At 39.0% G+C, this 25,416-nt stretch overlaps 1 protein-coding gene across 25 annotated transcripts in view; it reads left to right on the top strand.

Moving 5' to 3' along the window:
- The window catches only part of LOC129732737 (GAS2-like protein pickled eggs), a 1,144,034-nt gene that overhangs the window by 63,248 nt on the left and 1,055,370 nt on the right, over positions 1 to 25,416 (top strand). For all 25 annotated transcript variants that reach the window (XM_055693913.1, XM_055693917.1, XM_055693914.1 and 22 more), the window contains exon 2: positions 4,616 to 4,913. In XM_055693913.1, coding sequence (XP_055549888.1) covers positions 4,740 to 4,913 — 174 coding nt within the window. In that variant the 5' untranslated portion in view covers positions 4,616 to 4,739. The remainder of the gene's footprint in view (positions 1 to 4,615; positions 4,914 to 25,416) is intronic.

Here is a 25,416-nt window from a genome sequence, read left to right as displayed (position 1 = left end):
TTCGTGGGCACTACCAGGCGGGATTTATGGGTGTCCGCGCCACCACGTTTTGCAGAAATGCCGCGAATATAACGTGCCCACACATCATTTGTTCATCAATTTTAAATAGGCGTACGACACAATCGATCGGGACAACCTATGGCAAATTATGCACGGCTACAGATTTCCGGACAAACTGACACGGTTGGTCAAAGCGTGTAGCTCGAGTTTCGGGGGCACTCTCGAGCCCCTTCGAAACCCGAAGAGGTCTAAGGCAAGGTGATGGCCTCTCTTGCCTACTGTTTAACATTGCCCTGGAAGGTGTCATTTGAAGAGCGGGGATTAACACGAGTGGCACGATATTCCAAAAGTCGGTTCAACTGTTTGGTTTCGCCGACGATATCGACATTGTGGCTCGAACCTTTGTGAAGATAGCGGATACGTACATCGGACTAAAGGCTGGAACCAAACGGATTGGACTGGTCATCAATGCATCGAAGACGAATGACATGAAAGGAAGGGATTCACGAGAGGACAGTGCTAACCTTCCACCTCGAGTTCAAATTGGTGATAATGAAATCGAGTTGGTTGATGAGTTCGTGTATCTGGGCTCACTGGTAACTGCCGACAACGATAATAACAGAGAAATTCAACGGCGCATTATGGTAGCAAATCGTGCATACTTTGGTCTCCGGAGGACGCTCCGATCGAGTAGAATTCGTCGCCGCACCAAGTTAACCATCTACAAGACGCTGATCAGACCGGTAGTCCTCTACGGGCATGAGACATGGACTATGCTTGTGAAGGACCAACGCGCCCTTGCGGTCTTCGAGCGGAAAATGTTGCGTACCATCTTCGGTGGATTGCAGATGGAAAACGGAGTGTGGAGAAGGCGAATGAACCACGAACTGCAGGAGCTGCTTGGGGAGCCATATATCGTCCACACCCCTAGGATAGGCAGGTTGCGGTGGGCTGGGCATGTTGTAAGGATGTCAGACGACAGCCCGGTAAAAATGGTTCTTGAAACCAATCCGTCAGGGACGAGACGGAGCGGTGCACAGCGGGCAAGGTGGATCGATCAGGTGGAAGACGACCTGCGGACCCTACGCAGACTGCAGAGCTGGCGAACTGCAGCCATGGACCGAGTGGAATGGAGCCGACTCTTACGTACAGCAGAGGGCACACCACGGCTTGGGACTGTCTGGTAAGGTAAGGTAAGGGCGGGACGAATTTTTTCGGGTCAGCTAGTCTCCAATGAAACATACGACTATAGCTCGACTAGATATATATGCTGCCATATTTGAAAATGTCGTGAATTCATGATATAAGAGCAAAAGGTTTTTTGTTTGTCGAATTCAAATGTGGTTTTGCGTTGGCTGGAGGCACACTTGGCCACACCTGGAAAACTCACGAGGTAAGTCGCGTATCCGAAATTCACAAAACAACTACTAACTCAGAAGGAACACGTGTTTCATTTTGCGGATTTGTTCTCTGGAGTTTTATTCCCTAAAGAAATAGTGCATTGGTTCGAAGAATCAGCTTAATTGGCCGAACCATCTAAAACTTGGCCTGATACGTGGAACCAGAAAATCATTCTCGATGTCTCGATGGCAGCTGGAATAGTCTAATTCTGCGAAGGGTAGATGTACGCACCAAATTACTCCAGAGGTATCCGGTTGGGTCGAAAGACACCATGGATGAGTGAACATTTACTGGACACAGTTCCTATCAGGCCACGGTTGCTTCAGGCATAATATGTACAGGTCCCATGCTGCATCATCCCCCATGGGTCCTTTGTGCGTGGATGTGGAAGAGAGCAAGTCTTCTTCGCATGACCACATTTTGTACGTAGCGGGGCAACTACCAACACGCCAGTGGTAGTTGATTGCTAGTTAGCTAGTAAGTCATAAGAGTTAAAAAGGTACATCAAGAACAAAAGCCACTCCCCGACGTAATCGTCGTCCCGGAAATATTAGAGCTGGAGACTAGAGCTGGAGACTAGAGGCCTTAGTGGGTCCGGAACAGGCTGAGTAGGTGTGTAGGGAGCATCACTCACCTAGTTTCATCCCCACACCCTGTTCTCTTCTTAGGTGTCTGTTTACAGATTTCCCTGCCAACTTATAGAAAAGCCAATGCTATGGCAGCAAAGTCAAACCCCATGGTTACTCGATTTTCATCCTAAAACAAATCATATTATCAATGTATCAATGCAGAAAAATTCAAACGTAACAATAAGAAATTAAACAATTGATAAAAGAGTTCCGGTGCTCAAGCACTCTCAATTGCAGCTATTGAATTCATCCTTGGACGAGAATGGAATAATTCGTGTTGGTGACTGGCTGAATTTATGAAAGGAAATGTATTCTGTGAAGTCATGATTTCACCAAGGTGTCGTCTTGTTTTCATAACTAATAATCGCTTACCGCCTTCGCAAACTGCTACATGGTGGAATCTCTACAACACTATTTTACATACGAGATGAATTTTGGCTTTTTTTATACGGGGATTCGACTGTGACACTAAATTTGATTTTGTTTCGGCTTAGCAGTCTCAATAAAAACAGCGCTGATCTCTATGGGGTCATCGCCAACGTTTCGATCCGGTTGGTTGGGATCTTCATCAGGGCCTATTTTAAAAATTTTTATTCCATTACATAAAAAAACATAGAAAATTGAACATAAATTACATTTAGCTAACAACAAAACAGAAAGAACTCACTCGACACTAATCAGCTTGTACAGTTACAGAAAATATCCTACGTGTGGAAGTCAGGTTCGAAAGGGGGGAATTGCACTGCGTCTGAAACATCTATTCTAGTTCTATTCTCACTTTTTTAAATTTACTCTAACACTTTAATACAATTGTTTTATTTTGCTAATTAGCGGCTGCTATTTGGGTTCAACTGTTTCCCACAAAAAGATGGTGTACGATGGGGGGTTGTGTTTGTGTTTGTGTTGGGGGGGTGTTATTTAAAGTTGTGTGTTCGGTTCTACTCTTTTTTGACGACGCATTCCTCATCTCTCTTCGATCTTTGATCGAGAGTAAGAGATTTGCGTACGCACAGCTTAGGTTGTCGGTGTCAGTCCGATGGTTGACCGTGTTGGTTGTAGTTGCGATGTGGCACATCTCCAACACTTGCAGAACTTGTGATTTGTAGGCACTGTCGAGGATGGCTGGCGTGTTAAGGTCGAAGCGGTGGTTGTACTGGATGCAGTGATCGATCATTGCTGTCTTTCCCCGGAGTTGTTGGATTTCATGATCTTCGTTTTGGTGGCCATTGGACACCGGATCGAAACGTTGGCGATGACCCCATAGAGATCAGCGCTGTTTTTATTGAGACTGCTAAGCCGAAACAAAATGAATTTTGGCTGATATACGAAAGGCGAGAAATTTGCAGTCTAATCAGAAAATGTTACAAATGTATTCGAGCAAGCCCACGACCAAGAAGTCAACCCTTCGGACAATCACCCGCGTCGTATTTTAGCAAATAAGTTAAAAAAAAATAAGGTTATCCCAATAACCTCTTTTGAAAACAAAAATAATTTTTTATTAAAAACTTTAAAGATTAGCTGAGCGTTGCTGGCTATCCGATCATGGAGGAATAACAAACAAAAAAGTTAAAAATTAAAAAAAAAAAAGAAAAAAATTAGCCGGAACGGTTTGTTTGATTCGTATAAACCTTAAACGGTTTGCTTGAATTGTATAAACCTTAAGCGGTTTGTTTGATTCGTATAAACCTTTGAAACTGATTCTAAAAAAAATATGTTTAACGAATTTGTGGAAAATAAAAACCGGAACAAATTGAACTATTCAGTGTACCGTACTGCATCGAATTTCGAACACTTAAGCTATGGTGTAACTTTTTGCACTAAAAAATCAACGAGAAATGAAATTTCTCATCAATCTTGAAAGTTTTGCATGTTGGTTATTTTATTGTTGTTGCAATTAAGAGTCATTTGTATAGATTTAGTCATCTTATGTACATAAAAAAAGGAGAATACAAAATTCGACTGTGATTCAAATTCCGAGCACTTCAATGTAATCGCTAAGAGATAGACGGTCTGAATACCGACTCTCACCTTTTCCAACGCCTGCTGATTATCTGGAAGCGGCCGTACTGTAGGGAGCTATGCATCACAGGGTGCAGGACATTTCAAGGAACAAAATGGTATAAAATAATCATACTTTTTATTACACTAGCTATAATAGTAATTCGAATTTTATTGTAAAGTGTTCGAAGTGTGAGTCAAAACGGTATATTTTTTTTTCTTCACAGTCAAAACGGTATATCATGTGAAAGCAAATAAAAGTAGAAATTAGGTAAACAAAATAACGTATATGACTAATTTTAGTGAAAGTCGCTGCTTGTCCGGTTGGAATGTCCGGGGGATATTATTCATATGATTTAATTTGTTCAGTTTTTAAGGTTTTTGATAGTTTTTAATTTCTAAATCATACGAAAGGCTCTTACCTCTCTTCCACCCATTCCCTTTTCGTTTTTATTTTATTTCAGTAGAAACTTAACATGGTACAAAATTTGTTTTCTTGCTGGACTTTTTGAACTGAAATCACTCTTATGTTTATCATAATGTGATCGAGCATCATGTTTAATGTTATATTTCTTTTTTTTTTGTAGATTGGAATGAACGATTCTGCTGTTGTCCAAAACAAATAGTGCCATAGACGATTTGTTCGAAAATTAAACAAGAGTGCCTTATTAACGTAATAAATTGATTGTGACAACTTTGCGCAAAAACACAATGTCTTCCGCTTTGCTCGAGGCACGGTCATTCCGCCCATTTAAATCTAGCGAGGAATATTTATATGCTATGCGAGAAGATCTAGCAGAATGGCTTAACATCATGTATCCAGAATTACACATCAATGTGTCTAACTTCATGGACAGATTGGATACTGGAGTTGCACTGTGTAAGGTAAGCACCCTTTTTTAATAGGGTAGGGGGGGGGTTGATGTTTTGTGATTAAGTTAATTATTTACTAATATTTACTCAGAATTTATATTGCATGTTCTGCCACAAACTGTGACATATCAACACTATTACATATATTTCAAATTTTATTTCATTAAAAGATTGGTTTCCGCAGTTAAGTGAATATAATTGTAGGAAAATTCTAAACCTACTTGTCAAGCGAAAGAAAAAATTAATTTGAAATTAAACCTTGATCTAATCTCACACTTATCTTATCGACTATAAAGTGAGCTAATCGTTGTGATTGAGGATTGCAACGATTTTTGTCGGAACTTATTGATAATTTTTTGTTTTTCTTCATCTATAATTTATTTGACACGACACAAATACAAATTAATGTTTAACGACGCCCATTATCTGGTAGCTTACTTTCTAAAGTATCTTAATAACTAAAAGCAAATTTTTTATCTTCGCTGTCGACTACGAGCTGAACCTAAATCTAATTTAAAGCTAGAATGTTTTGCATTAAAAGCACTGGTTTGTTGTTTGATGGTTATCCCATTGCCATAGGTAAGCAGCAAATGTAATATGTTCCGCTACTGGGCCAAGATATTACGGACTGGCATATTGGGTTGTCTCTCTCGGGCGTTTCCAGATCCGGGGTCTTAAAGTGTTCTTGTCGTTTGAATGGATGTAGGCGGAAGGGAATAGGACTAGACTGGGGCGGGGATGGATTTCAGGAAAACGTATATAAGGGACATGTAGGGTAGGTCACGGCTCGCCAAGACATCACGAACAGGAACAGCCGGCTGCCTACCTTCGGCCTGCAGGGAAGCTATTAATTTAGACCTGGCGTCACGGTGTACAGTGCATAACCAAACAACGTGCTCTATGTCGTCATAACCTTCACCACAGGCACAGATACCACTTTCCCCGAGCCCAACACGACGGAGATGCGCGTCAAATTTATAGTGATTGGACATAAGCCGGGACATCACGCAAATGAAATGCCGACCTACATCCAACCCCTTGAACCACGGGTTCGTCGATACCTTGAGGACTATGGAATGTAACCACCTTCCCAGTTACCCTTAATTCCATGAATTTTGCCAACTGATGATCGTATTCTAAAGTACAAGTGTGAAAAATTCATTGAAAGCAACTGGTCTTTCATAAATGTCACCGTTTGTTGCGCCCACCTTAGCCAAAGAGTCCGCTTTCTCCTTGCTCGGTATAGAGCAGTGAGAAGGGACCCACGCTAAGGTAATCTGAAACGATTTTTCGGATAAAGCACTCAGATGTTCCCGTATTTTCCTCAGGAAATACGGAGAGTGCTTAACATCTTTCATCGATCGGAGAGCCTCAACGGAACTGAGAGTGTCCGTTAAGATGAAATAATGGTCCATGCGCATTTTTTCGATAATCTCTAGGGTGTACTGAATTGCAGCTAATTCTGCGATGTAAACAGAAGAAGGATTATCGAGCTTATGGGAGACGGTTAAATTGTTATTGAAGATACCGAAGCCAGTGGACCCATCGAGAAGTGATCCGTCAGTGTAGAACATATTGTCGCAGTTGATGTTTCGATATTTATTGGAAAAAATTTTGGGGATCTGCTGCACGCGTAAATGATCCGGGATTCCACGAGTTTCTTCTATCATAGATGTATCGTTAAACACAGTAGAATCAGAAGCATTTAATAATTTGACACTGTTTGGAATATTCGGAGAAGGGTTAATATTTTGTGACATGTGATTGAAATTAGGGTTTGCAATCCCGGGAACGATTTCCCGGGAAATAGCTTTTCCCGGGATTCCCGGATCCCGGGAACAAAAATATTGATTCCCGGGATCCCAGGATACGAGTTCCGCGAAAAATTTTGCATGATTCACTATAGTTTCTTATGCAATATTGCAATAAAATTAAATACGTCAAACTGGTGCGACCTGAAATAAATCATTTTATAAAACTTAAAGTCAGTATAGTATTTCAACGTAAAAATCATCTTTGCATGTCAATTAGTAAGCCTTCAAATGCTCTAAGACTGACTTTTTTTGACTCGTATTGAACTGATTATTTAGTATTCTATCGTTTCCTTCCGGTTTGTCTCGGTCACAGAAAACCACCTAACGGCAAAATAACGAAATAACGTAGTTAATTAACCAAAATTCTTCCTCGAAATCTTACGTTCTAATCAATAATGATTTAAACTCCAAAAGGGTTTGAAATGTTGTTCTGTCAATGAAAACTAGATTTAAAACGCAGTTTATTTAAAAAAATCACAATAGCATAGCAAATATATTTAAATGAAAAAAAAAAGTAGCGAATAGGTTTGCCACCGCTCAAGTAAACAGTAAATATTTACTGTAGTGTAAAAAACATTTTGCTAAAAAAGGCCGTAGCAAATGTTTTCCGCGTCCAATGCCTGCCTAACACTAAGTTTTCTCTTCAACAAACTGAAAGAATTGGACACCAGTTTTCAATTAGGTGTAGCAAAAGCTGTAATCGGTGATTTGAAAGTATTCTAGAAATCGAACATCAGCGGAGATTCAGCAGACTTGAGCAAAGTTTTACAGAAGGAAATAAAATTTTTGAGCTTAACAGAAAATTGTCAACGGATCTGAAGCGATTGTTTGACGACATGATGCCCTTTAATTTTCCTCTTCTGCAAAAATATACCACAAAAATCGATCACGAATTTTCGATGTTAACTTGAATATGTTTTGTATTTCATTTGTTTTTCATGCGAATTGAGAATGAAATTTAAACAATTTTTTATTACCTTTTACTGATCAACTACATTAAAAATCATTTTGCTAAAACAATTGTCTGTTCCCGGTTCCCGGGAATACCCGGGAAATGAGATTTTTTATTCCCGTTTCCCGGGAAATCGATTCCCGGGAATATTGCAAACCCTAATTGAAATACAATGACATAAAACGGGTTTGAGAATTAAGTTCGATTAACCTTTCAAAATTTTCAATCACAGGACGGTTCAAGACCTCACATTTGATAAGAATACGAGAAGACTCCAGAAGCGGTTTTTCAATAGTAGAACTCCAGCTAAGACCTCCAGACTCATCGTATGAGTCGACTGCATGCAACCTAAAGCGATACGCAAAAAGCGATATTGTATTCGCTCCAGTTTGATCAAATGTTCAAGATCTCACATTTGATAAGAATACGAGAAGACAGGCTCCAGAAGCGGTTTTTCAATAGTAGAACTCCAGCTAAGACCTCCAGACTCATCGTATGGGTCGACTGCATGCAACCTAAAGCGATACGCAAACAGCGATATTGTATTCGCTCCAGTTTGATTAAATGTGTGTTTGTTGCGGAGCGGAAGCAGAAACACCCGTATTCAATTACAGACAATATCGTTGTTTGGTAAAGCCTTATAAGGTCTCCTGGGTGGGCTCTCTACCATGATCCGGTTATTGTACGAAGAAAATTCACTCTTTGTTAGCTTTTTTCATCAGATACCTAATGGGACAACCCCAAGTGCCTTAAGAGTCGAACCAGACACCAAGATACTTGTGTACCAAAACCTGAGAAATCGTTTAACCCATTATTTGTAGCTGGAGCTGAGCAGGCTCATGCTTCCTAGAAAAAACTACTATCTCAGTCTTCTCCGGAGAGAATTCGATACCTAGCTGTAGAGCCCAAGCAGACAAATTGTTCAAGGTATCTTGCAATGGTCCTTGCAAATCGGCAGCTTTGGCTCCTGTAACAGAAACCACGCTGTCGTCCGCAAGTTGTCTTATCGTGCATGAATTTGCCAGAAATTCGTCGATGTCATTTACTTTAATAATTGTAAAGAAGGGGGCTTAAACATGAGCCCTGGGGAAGACCCATGTAGCTAAATCGAAAAGTTGCCAAATCGCCATGCGTAAAATGCATATGCTCTTCGGACAAAAAATTGTGCAAAAAATTGTTCAAAATTGGAGAAAATCCTTGTCGGTGAAGTTTGCCCGAAAGAATGTCAATAGAAACGGAATCAAAAGCCCCCTTAATGTCCAAGAACGCAGACGCCATTTGTTCTTTGCGAGCATATGCCAGCTGAATATCTGTTGAAAGCAACGCAAGACAATCATTCGTCCCTTTGGCACGGCGGAAGCCAAACTGAGTATCTGATAGTAGACCATTTGATTCGACCCAGTGGTCTAAGCGACTTAATATCATTTTTTCCATCAATTTCCGTTTACAGGATAGCATTGCAGTCGGCCTATAAGAGTTGTGATCAGAAGCTGGTTTACCTGGTTTTTGGATGGCGGTTTTTGGATAGATGGAAATAATGTATAGAGTATAAAAAAACATTTTATTATTATAACTGTAGTCTAAATTTGCTTGACGAAATAAAAAAAATAAATAAATGGATCACCTTCACTTGCCTCCAATCCTGCGGTACAATGTTTTGCTCCAGGAACTTATTGAACAAGTTCAACAAGCGCCTCTTGGCATTGCCGGGAAGATTCTTCAACAAGTTGAATTTGATTCTATCTAATCCAGGCGCGTTATAGTTACAGGACAGGAGGGCAACTGAAAATTCTGCCATCGTAAAAGGTGATTCTATCGCGTCGTGGCCCGGAGACGCATCGCGAGCAATGTTTTGCTCAGGAACAGAGTTCGGACATACTTTCCTGGCAAAATCAAATATCCATCGACTTGAAGACTCCTCGCTTTCGGTGACCGTTGCGCGATTCTGCATTCTTTGGGCTGTGTTCCAAAGAGTGGTCATCGATGTCTCCCTCGACGTCTCGTTCACGAACCGACGCCAATATCCGCGTTTGTTTTGCTTTAGCCATGCTTTTAAGCTTGGCATCAAGCTCCGAATACCGTAAATAGTAGCCAGGTACACCCAATTACGTGAAATTTCGGTGTTCGAAATTTTTTTTTTGATTGCAAATGACTTAAAAATGCATGAAACGTCGAGAATTGGGGTCATCTGAAAATTTTTTTCTTTGCAAAATTCTACTCTCTGGGACTTGATCGGTTTTTCAATTGTGGTTGGCGGAGGTCAAAATAATTAGAATTTATCATTTGAAATTGATCACTAGTCTCTTGAAATAGCTTGTATAATGATATACACTATAACTAGCATCGAATACATTATGTTTCGTCAGGGTGGTTCATTTATTCGGCATAGGGTGGTTCATAATATTGTGAAAAATGAGTATAAAATTAATAAAAGCACTTCGGTTCGTTTTATTGGTGTGACGTCTTCGACAAAGTTGTAGATAATAATTCCGTCTTTCCAAAAAAATTACACTTAAAAATTTATTTGATTATTTAATTTAAGAAAAATTAAAAATTAATTTTTCAAAAGGGCTCAATTTTTAAAAACTTGATTTTTTTAATAAAACCTACAAAAGATTTCCAAAACAATGAAACCAGTCCGATCTTTCAGAAATCAAGAAAAATAAGTTATAATTTTTTGAAAAAAAAAAATTTTTTTTGAAAAAAAAGAAATATATTTTGAAAAAAAGAAAGAAATATATTTTCAATTTTTTTTAAAGGCTTTTTTTTGGAAGGACAAAATATTATTCACAACTTTGCCGAAGATACTATGCCGTTTCGACTGTAGACATAGTTTTAATTTCCAATAGAGCACTCTATGAGGAATTAAGGATATTTCTACAATCAAAACGGTTTATTTGATTGGCATAGTGTATCTGGCAAAGTTGTAAATAATAACTTTGTTCTTCCAAAAGAAAATGTATCCTGTGAAAAAAAATTAAATTAAAAAAAATATAACTTTCTTTTCTAATTTCTCCATGGCCGGTTTCGTTGTTCAGGTAAACTTTCGTAGTTTTTATTCAGAAATCAGTTTTTTTAATTGGGCTGTTTTGGATAATTAATTCATAACTTTCTTTTATTTTTTTTCTTCAAAAAATTAATGATTTGTTTTTAGAGTGTATATTTGTTTTTGAAAAACAAAAATATTATCTACAACTTTGCCGAATGCGTCACACCGCGCAAACGAACCGTGTTGGCTCTAAAAATATTTGTAATCATCAATACCTATTCAAAATAGCATTTTCAATAGCTTTTCAAAAATGAGTTGTGTTTCAAAATATTAAACCAATAGCACAACATGGCATCTTTTGCCTATAAAAACGTTTATGCAAAGTTTCAGCCAATGGGCACGTTCACGTATGAAATCCGGTGGCAAAACGGACAGCGACGGCCTCATTGTTGTTGAGTTTGCACTGAAGGCAGCACGGACGAGTTCTACAGTGCGTACTTGCGGAAGCGAGATCTCAAGCTGAGGATTATCGGACTAGACTCTGATCGAACCTGTCTATCGAAGCACGCAAGTTAAAGTCTGCAGCTCTACACATAAAGAAGACTGGCAAGCTGGAATCGGTTTACACAAAGGAAGGAATCGTTTACATCAAGGCTACAGCGGGCGGACCTCCCATCATCATACAGGCCGAGGACGAACTGGATATATTTCAGTAACTATACTTTCCGTTCACTTTATTTGAAGTAATGTTGACATTGTATGTTTTTATTATTGTAAATTGAATTAAAGTCAGAGATATTTGTTTTCTGCTCCTCCGTAAAAATGCAGCCCTCAAGAAATTGCTTCCCATACTATACTTGATGCCACCGTCACACAACCACACCTCCACGAGCATCCCGAGAGCCGTGGTTAATGCTGCTCTTTTTCCAGGAAAATTAAACATCTGTCACGGAAACACCCAAAGTCTTTGTGCGCGAAATAGTAGCAAACTCGATGAGGTTCGAAACTTCTTGATTGATTAAAAGGTTGAAATTGCTTGTTTCACTGAGTCATGGCTAAATTCCAAGACAAGCGATCGCAGTATCGGTGTACCTGGTTACTCCGTTATTAGAAATGACCGCTTATATAAACGTTGTGGTGGTATCGCCGTTTACTATCAGGAGCATCTAGACTGCTCTAAAGTTTTTGGTTCAACGCTTACTACGGACTCAACGGACAAAACTGAATGTTTAGCGATGGAGTTTCGAGTAAATCGTCATAGGATATTACTAATGGGGATCTACAATCCCCCAGAAAATGACTGCTCGTCTTTTTTAGCTGAGAAGTTGGCAAGTTTAGCAGTTTGCTACGAAAACGTGTTTCTTGTAGGTGACTTTAATACTGACCTACTTCGGCCTTGCACTAAACGTATGCTTTTCAACTCGATACTTCGTTCTTTTTCCCTGTCATCTGTTAGTAATGAGCCAACATTCTTCCATTATGAAGGGTGCTCGCAGTTAGATCTTTTTATAACCAACTGTAACGAGAAGGTTTTACGGTTTGGACAGGTCAGCTTTCCTGGGTTGTCACAGCACGATTTAATATTTGCGTCTGCCGACTTCGACATTACACGGCCCTCAAATCAGCGTACTTATCATGACTATGTAAACTTTGACCCACATATTCTGGAAAACGCAATTCTGTCTATCCCCTGGAACCAGTTTTATGAGATGGAAAACCCAAACGATTCCATGGTATTTTTCAACTCGCACATGAAACGGGTGCACGATTCGAGCATCCCTGAGCGTGTCAGTAACAGTCGTCGATGTCACAATCCATGGTTCACCGGAAGTGTCCGACAATCTCTGCTCGAACGAGACTTGGCGTATAAGGATTGGTTGCAAGCTCCAATACATTTAAAAGACGTTAAGCGGCAGCAGTACAAGGTGCTGAGGAATCGGGCCAACATGAAGATTGCACAAGCCAAACAGCAATATTTGAATACATTCTTGGACAGCAGAACCCCGTCAAAAATCCTATGGCAGCGGGTAAAGAGTCTTGGAGTTGGAGAGGACAAACAGTCGGGGGCTTGTGGTTTCGACCTAGATTACGTGAATCGCACGTTCTCAGCAAATTTTTCAAACAGTACACATCAACGAAGTCCAATACCAAGATCAGCACCAGCGTCACCATATAATTTTAGTTTTCATTCTGTGCGGTACTGGGAAGTTGTTAATGCCATCTGGGACATCAACTCGAACGCTGTTGGAATGGACGGTTTACCGATAAGGTTCATCAAGATTATTCTTCCGTTAGCTGTGCAACATATAACGCACCTTTTCAACATGTGTATCGAAACTTCGACCTTCCCTGATTCTTGGAAGCATGCCAAAATTCTACCGTTAACCCTCTCCCGCTCACAAGGTTTATCATTAAAATTTATGGCTCCACGAGAAAATTCAAGCTGAACACTTTGTAGACTAACTAAAATTACTGTGAACTGTAGTATTTTGAAGAAAATGCCCAGTGATGCTCTGAGGCAGCATATAAAAGTTTATGGAACAATCGTAAGCACAACAAACTATTTTATGTCAAGATATGATGATTATAATTCTTGGTGCTCTAGAGTCACCATGAGCGGGAAAGGGTTAAAGAAAAAGGCACACTTGAACAACGTCGAAAATCTGCGCCCTATCAGTATACTTTGCGTTGTCGAAAGTTTTTGAGAAGCTTTTCAAACACCAAATGAATTCTTATATTGAAGCTAATGACTTGCTCACAGAATGTCAAGCTGGTTTTCGTTAAGGACAGAGCATTAAAATCGCAGCTTTTCGCGTGTACGACGATTTAGGTGCAATTGTAGACAAAAAAGGTTCTGGAATACTGCTATTGCTCGATTTCTCAAAAGCATTCGATACAATCCCGCACAGCAAATTATTAAACAAGCTGAGTACACAGTTCAACTTCTCATCTGCTGCCGTAAGTCTGATGAATTCATACCTGCGTGGGCATAGGCAAACAGTTCTTTGTGGCGATCGTTGCTCCGGCAGTGTCGAAGTTCCGTCCGGTGTCCCTCAAGGCTCAGTGCTCGGCCCACTTCTGTTTCGCTGCCATATCAACGACCTTCCAACCGTTCTGAAGTACTGTTCCATTCAAATTTACGCTGACGATGTACAACTCTACGTTAACCAACTTGGACCCTGCGCGCGCAATTTAGTCAGGATGGTGAATGCGGATCTTGAACGAGTAGCAGACTGGTCGCGACGAAATGAACTACACGTGAATCCAGCTAAAAGTAAAGCACTGTTCATCACAAGCCGACGTCGCAGAGCGGGTGGGTTAGTTCCGCCAACGCCTGAAGTTGAATTGAACGGTCAAAGCATCGAAAGGTCAGAAAGTGCCAGAAACCTTGGATTTGTCTTCCAAAGTGATTTGCAATGAGACGGTCTGATTGCGCAACAGTGTACCTCCCGTGTGTGATTTTGCAAATGACATGAAAGCATTCAACATTTTCGCGAGACACAATCTTAATTTTGGTTGAGATAATTTTTTTTGCACAGAGTAGTTATTTGATACATTTTGTAAATTTGTTTTGTAATATCTTGCTATTTTACATATAATTCTTCCAATTCAACATTGCCACCCTAACGACAATGATATAACAAATATTATAGTTTCAGGAATTTTTCTATTGGTATTCAGTGAAAAGTGTTTTTTTTCTTTCATTTTATACTCATTTTTGTACAATATTATGAAACACCCTATGTCGAATAAATGAACCACCCTAATGAAACATAATGTATTCGATGCTAGTTATAGTGTATATCATTATACAAGCTATTTCAAGAGACTAGTGATCAATTTCAAATGATGAATTCTAAAAATTTTAAACTCCGCCTTCCACAATTGAAAAAATGACTAAGTCCCAGAGAGTAGATTTTTGCAACTAGCACGCACTAGCTACCCTATCTGAATGGGAACAGCTTGCCTATCTAGGAAAAGAATACTTAGCGATCACCTTACAACATATTAATCATTGAACTAGGCTCATTGCGGCTACGATTGATACCAACTAATTACCAACCACGCCATATTGATATTTTTGAAACTTTTTATAATCTTGAAACGAAAATCGAATCGTCGTCTGACTAACAAATAAATTGAATATCCAAAGTTGTTTTGATTTATCTCTGTATTGAAGAACACGGCTAGATTTTTGCCTTTCTCCTGGAAAGGTATAGCAATCACTAGCAAAACCGAAAGTATAAAAGTGCTCCAAAGGGCCAAATGGCATATATCACTCGACTCAGCTCGACGAGCTGAGCATTTTCTGTATGTGTGTGTGTATATGTGTGTGTGTATGTGCAGATTTTTATTCTCATACACTTTTCTCAGAGATGGCTGGACCGATTTTCATTAAATTAATTGCAAATGAAAGGTCTTATTGCCCTATAATGCCCTATCAAATTTCATTGTAATCGGATTTTTAGATTAGAGGTTATGTATCAAAATGTAAAAATCATGAAACATCATTATCTCAAAAACTGCACAACCGATTTGAACAAAATTGGTTTCAAATCAACGGGCTACCTAAAATACCTTTAACTTTTGAATTTTTTGAAGATTGAACATGTGGTTCAAAAGTTATGAAAAGAAACGTGTTCTGAAGACTGTTAATTCTCACTAATGTTTCTCAGAGATGGCTGAACCGATTTTCATAAAATCAGTGTCAAATGGAAGGTCTAGTTGCCCCAAAAGACCCTAGTGATTTGTTTTGCAATCGGACTATTACTTTGCCTGTTATGTTTAAAAATGTGAAATCCAGCTATGAAAAGGAACATATTCCGAAGACTACTTGGACTCACTCACTTTTCTCAGAGATGGCTAACCCGATTTCCACAAAATTAGTGTCAAATAAAAGGTCTAGCTGCCTCATAACACCCTATTGAATTTTACTGTAATCGAACTGTAACTCCGTCTGTAATGTACCGAAATGTGAAAATCACGAAACTTCATTATCTCTGAAACTACACAACCGATTTGATCAATATTATTATCAGATGAGCGGGCTAGTTAAGGGTTGACTGATGAATTATGATTGAACACGTGGTTTCAAATTTTGGCTACCCTATACGTTCCTATTTCATTTGATTATAATTGAATTTAAGCAACCGTTATGTATAAAATTGTTTATAAAACAACGAAAGTATATTATCTCAAAGATTACATGACTTATTTGAACATAACTAGTGTCATACGAAAGAGTCATCTCTCAAATTTACAAATAACAAACTTCATAACAATTTGATATGTAGCTCAACAGTTATGGAAAGAAAGGAAATTTAAAGACTATTGAAAACTATACCTGCTTTGATCGATATATGTGGCCTCAACATAATTTAAATGTGGTATCGTACTATTTGAACGTTCCAAATTCATTGATTGCTTGCGATGCTGCAAATGCACGACGAATTGGTAATAGGATATGATCAAAGTCAAATAACAAATCATTTGAAATGATTGGTTTTATCGAAATGACAACATCCTCGACTTTTGGCTTCTATACATCGCCTTAATTCTGAATATATTCATATATGGTGGTATTCGGTCATTTTCAGCAGATTTTCTGGCATCAATTTGACACCGGAAATACCCATATTGTTGTTTTACAGAAACAAAAAGTGGTCGTCTTTACATTAAAAACGGTGTCCAGGGTCAATGTTTGGTTTCTATGCATCATCTCGATTACGGAAATATCCATATTGAGTATTATTCGGTCATTTTCGACTGTTTCCTAGAAGTTGCCTTTTAGCTATTTAAAATGGTGCCTGAGGTCAGTTTTTCACAAACCGGAAGTCGCCATCTTGGATTTCAAAATGGTATTTAAAATAATTTCTGGCCTCTGAGCGTCATTCTTGTTGGAGAAACACCCATATAGGGTGTTATTCGATCATTTTCGGCTGTTTCCCAGAAACCGGAAGTCGCCAACCTAGAATCCAAAATGGTGTCTGTGGTCGATTTTAGCTGCTGTGTATCATTCTAGATCCGGAGATACTCATGTTAGACGGGAATCGGCCATCTTTGGCTGTTTTCCAGAAACGAGAAGTTGCCATCCTACAATTCATAATGGTGTCTGAGGTCAATTTTTAGCTTCGTGTAACATTCTGGCTCCGGAGATACTCATATTGGGTGGTTTTGGGTCACTTTGGGTTGTTTTTCAGAAACCTAAAAGCGTCATTTTGGACTTCGAAATTGCCTGTGAAAACAACTTCTGTCATCTGGGCGTAATTCTGGTTCCAAAAACATTCATATTCAATGGTATTTGGTCATTTTCGTCTGTTTGCCAGACACCGGAAGTCACCATCTTGAAATTCAAGATTGTGTCTGTGAATAATATTTAGCTTCTGTCCATCTTTTTGGTTCCGGAGATACTCATATTTAATGGGAATCGTCCATTTCAGGCTGTTTACCAGAAACCGGAAGTTGCCATCTTACAATTGTTGTCTGAAGTCGATTTTTGGCTTTAGTCCATCATTACGGTTCCGGAAATACCCATATTGATTGATATTTGGTCGTTTGCCGCTGTTTTTCCGAAACCGGAAGTTGCCATTTTGGATTTCATAATGGCATTTGAAGATAATTTCGATCGATTTTAGCTACTGTGTGTCATTCTAGATCCGGATATTATTATATTGGGTGGAAATTGGCCATTTTTGGCTATTTTACAGAAACCGGAAGTTGCCATCTTACAATCCAAAATGTTGCCTGTGGTCGATTATGGAACAAATTTGTTTCTACTAAAAACATTCACCTGCCAAATATGGTTCCGGGGAGCTCCGTAGCCGCAAGGTTACAGTGTCCGCCTTGATAAGCGGGTGGTCGAGGGTTCGAATCTTAGTAGAATCAGGCCATTTGGTTGCCAAAAGACTTTAGCATTGGTTTATTCTCAGGCTTCCCACTAAGTACCTTTCCTTCAATCTGAATTCTACAGTACCTCTGCTGACACTCCTTCTAACAAAAAAAAGTCCCTGTTATAATAAAACTGGTGTGAGTAACGAATGAAAGTTCTCTCCAGGGAATTATAATTACGCGATTTTGTTGGGAGGGACAGAGGCTCGGTATAGTAGAATAGTAAGCTTGGAGCGGAAAGGTAAAACTTACACATAAGCACGGATATGAATGATAAGCGTATCACTTACTTCAATAGTGATACTGTCAATAATATGAAGTGTGGAGTACAGAAAACACTTGGGCAATATCACAATAGATCTAATCTCTGGTCGCAGTGATGAGCCCACACAGGAAAAAAATGGTTCCATTTAGTTGGTTAGCTCTCGAGATGTGCAGAAATTTGTGTTTCATTTCCACTTCCAGAAAAACAAGGGGGTCCAACTATTATGGATATATTTGTTACCCCTTAAAACATCCACATGCCAAATTCGGTTTCACTTGCTTGGTTTGTATTTGAGTTGTGCAGAAATTTATGTTTAATTTGTATGGGACCCCTCCCTTCCAGAAGAGGGAGGGGTCTCAAACTATCAAAGGAACCTTTATCGGCACCAAAAACCCCTACATACAAATTTTCGCGTCGATCGGTTCGGTAGCTTTCGAGCCAATATGGATCAGACTGACAAACAAACAAATAAAAGTTTGAATGAAAAAGGCTGGGTCTGACCGCTAGGTGGTTTAATTTAGGTTTTTTTTCTGAAAAACTGAGCTGAAGCAATCCAATTCATTTTTGCTAACAATGAGATCATTTTTGTAAGCCCGTAATATTTTGATGGCGCATAAATTTTAAGCGCATATGTTCTCAAAATGCACGACAAAATTTCATGCGCATATGCTTGAGAGCTACAAAACCTACCAGAAAACCCTCCTTATTCCTTATCTTTCTACAATATCACCATCAAATAAAATCGATTGCACGATGATAACCAACACAGGTGAAACATTTCTTCCGCGACGAGAGATTTCCTTATTAAAAAAAGTGGCGTGATGTCCTGGTGTGTGTGCAGGAACGGCACAACAAATCAACTTATTACGGTTGCTGTCAAGCAATGAGAAGTTGATGTGAACTTATTGTGGCAAGTAGCAGAGCGCAGCCTCCCCAGCTGGTCTCGAGGTACGATGGTGGCCTAACAAGCCAGTTGTCGTAGGTTCGAGTCTCGGCTCAGGAGAGACTGTTAGTGTCAGTAGGATCGTAGCGCTAGCCCCGCAATTGTCCTGTACACTCAACAGTTGGCTGCGAAGTCTGTGTATAGTAAACAGAAGGTCAAGTTCCGAATCGGAATGTAGCACCAAGGCTTTGCATTGCTTTAGCAGAGCGCAATAATGCAACCAAACTTATTGCGCTCTTAAAGAGGTAATGCCAGCTGCTTATAGTATGCGGTACTCTTTCCATGTGGTTTTAAAGCAGTTTTATTGCCATTCTTATAATTGCTTCAATAAGCTTGGCAAGGGTGCGGTTATCAGAAGGTTTTGATAGTATTTCTAGTTTTAACAGCAGTTTTGCGAAATTGGTCATGAAAACCGCTAAAAGAATGCAATACGACTTAAATTGTTGAAAAGTACTAAGTTTGCTGTGTTACTTTATCAGATTTTTGGAGTTCTACGTCATCAAGGTTCACAAATGCGCTGCAAGATGCTCTAAAGCATTTTACACACATCTTACGGAGACTGCGACAGAATTCTGCATCACACTAAACCAACTCAGCCGCTTTTGTCTCACCTGTATGTATATCATTGCCTGCATATATTTGTTTACAAGTTTGACAGGTTAAAGCTGGGCATTTGAATGACCGCAATAAAACTGGTTTCTATGTTATATGACAGCAAGCTGGAGTGGTTTTATGGGGCAATAGATAGTAATAATAAAACCAATAATAAAGCAAAATCGCATTGACTCTTGCCGGTTTTATTGGAAGTTTTATTAGAGTTTTATTGACAGCTAACAGTGTTCATTACGACTTGCTATTTTTGGCAATGGGTTTAACCGCCATAAAACCGTTGGTAATATTCATTGCTGTGATAAAACCGTTAGAAAACCAAGTAGCTATAGAATTGTTACTTGGGTGTCCCGGGTCTTTACGGGTTGAACTAGTTTTGCCGCCAGTTGTTTTGTTGGGGATAATTATATTGGCGTTGGTTGTATTGTTGTTTTTGGTATACATAGTTTCAATTTTGGGAATTTCGGTTACCATATTTGTTATTCTGATATCTATTTTGGAACAGGTCTCTTGGTCCTCTGTTAGTGTTTTGTTTGTAGGCAAATATTTTTGTGGTATCTGATGGTTTTTCGGATTCAATCTTGGCTTTGGTTAGAGAGTTGAATTCCCTAAATTTGAATAATTGTTTAATGTAATTACTCCTAGCGCCGGTTGATAATGCTTTTACTCCGGCATTTTTGGTAAGTTCGGCCGCCGTTTCTATCGGCTCGTTTTCGTTTAAATAGGCGTTTCCGAGTTGGAGAGTTAGCTTTTCTATTTTTTCAGCAAAATTGACAAAACTATCGCTTTGTTCGGTGGTATTTAGTTTCGCAATCAGCGTATTAGGCTGGACCAGCAGTGGAAATTTCTCTTTTAATCTAGTTATGATAGAGTCAATACTGTCTGGGTTCCACACGGGAAAGGATTGTTTGTAGTGCTACCGCTTTATTTTGGTCGTTAATGAGTGCTTTGCAAGCCTGTAGAGAAGAAATTATGTTGTTAATTTTTTCTGGTTTTCCATCGTAAGGTGGAACCAGAGAGGTGATTACCTTTATTATTCTATTACGCTAGCCATTTTAGAATTGTATAGTAATTTTGCGCGGTTACAAAATATTACTGTGTTTACCAGTGCTATAAATTTAGTTTTTCTTTCTGGGGAGTGTGGTATTGCGATGGATAAAACGTGAGGTTTTACGGCAGTTTAGAAAAGCGTTTGAAAGTTACAGTTATTGTTGCAAGACGTCTGGTAAAATATAAGTAACTATAGATGAGAAACCCCCAAAGAATTCCTAGATATCACATTGGCGATCCTGCCATGATGTGAACTTTCTGAATCAGAGTGAAATGTTTAGTAAAAGTGCGTGTAAGTATTGTGAATTCGGTGTTTTTTTTCGCAATAGCAACACAACACAGAAAGGGGAAACACATGGTTGCCAGTCAACCAATTCCTTACTTGCACTGAGTTTAGCTCCAAGCTAAGTAGGAAAACAGGGAGATCTTGCACCGAGTTTAGCTCCAAGCCGAGTGAAATAGAAATTAAATCTTGCGCTGAGTCTAGCTCCAAGCCAAGTACATGAAAAAGAGAGAAAATCTTGCGCTGAGTTTAGCTCCAAGCCAAGTGAAATGAAAGGTTAATATTGCGCTGAGTGAAGCTCCAAGCCAAGCAGAAAATAAACAGAGATGAAAGTCTTGCGCTGGGTTTAGCTCCAAGCCGAGTGAAATAAAAATTAAATCTTGCGCTGAGTCAAGCTCTAAGCCAAGTTATTTTGTTTTATGTAAATAAACTGCCAACACTACTTGAACAAATTTCTCTGAGAGGAACACGTGAAAGTGAAATGCATATCGACATATATCGATTTATCGATCAAAATAGTTTGGACGTTTCGATTCGTTTTGCTGTATTTATGCTTACTCATACTTTATCGTCGCAAAAACAAAAAAAAAATATTTGAAGGTTTCGTTGCTGTCTTAAACTTCGGGTTATAAAATTGTGGAATGAATCCAAAGAGATGCGAAGCTTGGCGTGAGTCCGACTTCTCATCAGAAGATGGAAGCGGAAGTGAAATGAATTTATTGAAAGCCTGTAAGAGTGCTTCTCGCCGTAAAACTTCGAAAAAAAAGTCGGAATGGCTTTCGGGATCATGGCCATTGAAGCCATTCGATGGATCGCTGCCTACAAATAAACGAAAGGCTGAATGGATTCGGTATCGGGATCAATTCGAGCGCATAGTTTGTGTAAGGCCCGGGTAGATGCGAAAACAAAGCTCACTGGATTGAAGATTTTCGCTGGGGATTATCTGCTCAGCGTAATTGAAATGCAGCAGAGAACGGTGCTCGCTTCGGGAGTAGATATTTATCAGGCTACAGTGGCGGCCATCAATCAATATTTCAACCAAACTTGCGACACGACGATGGAACGGATTCGGTTTCGTGAGATGTGCATGAACAACGAGGAATGTTTTATTGACTGGGTTCTTCGTTTGGAAAATCAAGCAAAGTTCTGTGACTTTAGACAAGAGCAACGAACAGAAGAGTTTATCCAAGCACTTTTGCGTCGCTCAGTGCCAAGGATCGCAGGAAGCTGTATAAGATGCCAAATTTTCTTGAAAATGATTTGCGGCGCATCATTAACAACATTTGGATTACATAAAGGAGGAAATAGACGAAGGCAAGACGCAGGCAGTCGCGGCTCCCAGCACATCACGTGAGGAATTAGCATATGCTCTTGAAGCAAAAGTTATCAATAGGAAGCAAGTAATGCGTCGTGGTCAGCAAGATTGGAAACGGTTCCGTGATCGTTTCGCAAGAAAATTCAAGTCGAATGAGTTTAATCGTAAGCGCACCTGGAGCTCACGGGAAAATTCTGGTCGTCGCTGTTCGAAGTGTGGACAAGTTCATGAACCGAAAGATTGTCGTGCGTTCAAAGTTCGGTGCTACAACTACCAAAAAACAGGGCACTTCGCAGAATATTGTCTTTCATCGCGTAATGGTCCAACCAACACCAATGCCGGATATCGAGTAAAACCGGAGCGCAAGGAGCGCTTCACGTGAGGAGTTGAAACAAGAAGCGGAAAATAATAATCAGGTAGATAAAGAAGAATCTTCCGATGATGCATAGCAATAATGTAGATGCTCATGAAATTGATGAAAATGAATAGTAGGGATTTTGTAAATCCAAACAATAAATTTTCTTTTTAAATAAAATTTTAACTCATATTTGTTTTTTTTTCTTTTTTTTTATCGTCATTACAGTTAATTACTGCGAATATGACGGACAATAAGAGCCTAACTGATCAGAGATTTGTTTGTTGTACGATTGGATCGGAAGATGTCATGTTTTTAGTAGATTCAGGTACCACTGCACAGTGGTACAGAACGACAATTTAGGCGGAAATGGAGTTTTCGATACATTTTTGTGATTTTAGAGCCATACTTTATATGGCGAAGTTGCTTATTATAATTTGGTCTACATTTAAACTGAGGTGAAAATTAGGGTGGTCCTAGAACCAACGAAATAAACCAACTAAAATTTTTATTTGTGGAAAAATAAAATTTTATTTTCAGTAAAGTTGTAGATCACTCGATTTTAAGCAGCTTTGTTGAAGACTACTTTCTTGTAGCTCTTAAATTGACTGAATTAGAGCAATTTTGCCTAGGGTGGCTCTTTTCGAAAATTAGCTTATCTTCAATTTTACCGAAGAATATGTACATCAGTTTTATCAAATAAAAAAAACTAGGCTGTAAAAACCTTACTTTTTCGACTGAAAATGATCATATTCAAACTTATTTTATTCGATTTTAAGAAATAACTTATCTCCAATTTTTTTTTTATGATAAAGTACAAAAGTTGCTCTTTCAAATGAAACCAAAAGATATTTTTTTAATCTGCTTCATTCAGAGAAATCAACAGTTGAAAAGGGCGTATTTTAAAAATTAAAAGCTTAATAGCTTTTCACCAATAAAAGATATCGTTAAAGTATAGCCATCAAAAGTTGCGTCTTTTAAAGCTTTAAAAGTCGTCTGAACATAATTTTACTGAGAAAATTGAATTAAACAAAGTAGAGCGAAAAAACCGTTTTTTAAGAGCCACCCTAGGCAAAATTGCTCTAATTCAGTCAATTTAAGAGCTACAAGAAAATATTCTTCAACAAAGCTGCTTAAAATCAAGTGATCTACAACTTTACTGAAAATAAAATTTTATTTTTCCACAAATAAAAATTTTAGTTGGTTTATTTCATTGGTTCTAGGACCACCCTAATTTTCACCTCAGTTTAAATGTAGACCAAAGTATAATAAGCAACTTCGCCATATAAAGTATGGCTCTAAAATCACAAAAATGTATCGAAAACTCCATTTCCGCCTAAATTGTCGTTCTGTACCACTGTGCACTGTAAGTACGGTTACGACTCATTTATGGGAAATGATCAAACGGAAGTGTCGAACTGTATTCCAGGATGTCGTGTTACAACCAATAGAGGTTCTTAAAGGCTATGCGAACAGTAACCCGTTAGAAATAGAGTGTTTTTTCAGGGCGTTTATTGCAGTCAAAAACGATGGCCTAACCGCATTTTTGGCGAATTTTTTTGTTGTGAGAGGAACGCAGCTTTCCCTTCTAAGCTATGAAACGGCATACAATTCAAATTTGATTCGCATTGGACGACCGCAAATTAATGACAGGCAAATCAATTGTGTGGAAAATGTAAAAATTACAGAAAATCAGGAATTTCCAAAAATTCAAATCGCTGGTGTTCGTTTTCGAATCGACCCATCCGTGCCCCCAAAACAGGTTATAAGATACAACATACCTAAAGCTTTTGAGAGCGCTATGAATGACAAACTTCACAACATGCAGATCAGAGGGATCATCGAAAGAGCTGATAAGGATCAGAATGTCATATCTTACGTGTCACCTCTGGTGTTGGTTCCAAAGGGCACAAATGATTTTCGCAATGTGCAATGTGGACTATCGGGCGGTTAATAAGACCATAATTAGGGAACCCTATCCAATGCCGTCACTGGAGAAAATTTGGGCAGAAATTCCGAACGGAAGTGGCAAAATGTTCTTCACCATGCTACATAGATTTAAAGGAGGCCTATTTTCATGTCGAGCTTCATGAAGAAGTGAGACATTTTACCACGTTTATGACAGCGAATCAGTTCATGCGTTTTGAACGATTACCATTCGGCTTGTCATGTGCTCCGGAGTTATTCCAAAGGGTAATGGAAACTCTTCTACTAGATTGTGAAAAAGGCATTTATCTGAACAAAATTTTGATTTTTGGGCGCACTCTAGAAGAATTACAAATGTTTGTTGCGAAAGTCTTCTTGCAGATCAGAGGGATCATCGAAAGAGCCGATAAGGAGCAGAATGTCATATCTTACGTGTCACCTATGGTGTTGGTTCCAAAGGGCACAAATGATTTTCGCAATGTGCAATGTGGACTATCGGGCGGTTAATAAGACCATAATTAGGGAACCCTATCCAATGCCGTCACTGGAGAAAATTTGGGCAGAAATTCCGAACGGAAGTGGCAAAATGTTCTTCACCATGCTACATAGATTTAAAGGAGGCCTATTTTCATGTCGAGCTTCATGAAGAAGTGAGACATTTTACCACGTTTATGACAGCGAATCAGTTCATGCGTTTTAAATGATTACCATTCGGCTTGTCATGTGCTCCGGAGTTATTCCAAAGGGTAATGGAAACTCTTCTACTAGATTGTAAAAAAGGCATTTATCTGAACAAAATTTTGATTTTTGGGCGCACTCTAGAAGAATTACAAATGTTTGTTGCGAAAGTCTTCTTTTGAGAAACAATTTGACAATAAATGAGCAGAAATCCGCATTCAATCAGATTTCGGTAGATTTCCTTGGGTTTACAATTGATGGGTCGGGAATTCTACCGGCGGCCAATAAAATATCCGATATTAAGCTGTTCAAAAATCCAAAGGATGTTTCGGAAGTGCGCAGTTTTTTGTGAATGCTGACGTTCATCAGCCCGTTCTTAAAAATTTCTCTCATAAAACCAAACCGCTTCGGAACCTTCTATCGTCGACTACTAAATTTGTGTGTAACG

The sequence above is a fragment of the Wyeomyia smithii genome, chromosome 3 (assembly GCF_029784165.1).
Source record: "Wyeomyia smithii strain HCP4-BCI-WySm-NY-G18 chromosome 3, ASM2978416v1, whole genome shotgun sequence".
Lineage (NCBI taxonomy): Eukaryota > Metazoa > Arthropoda > Insecta > Diptera > Culicidae > Wyeomyia > Wyeomyia smithii.
This window is presented reverse-complemented; position numbering and strand designations above follow the sequence as displayed.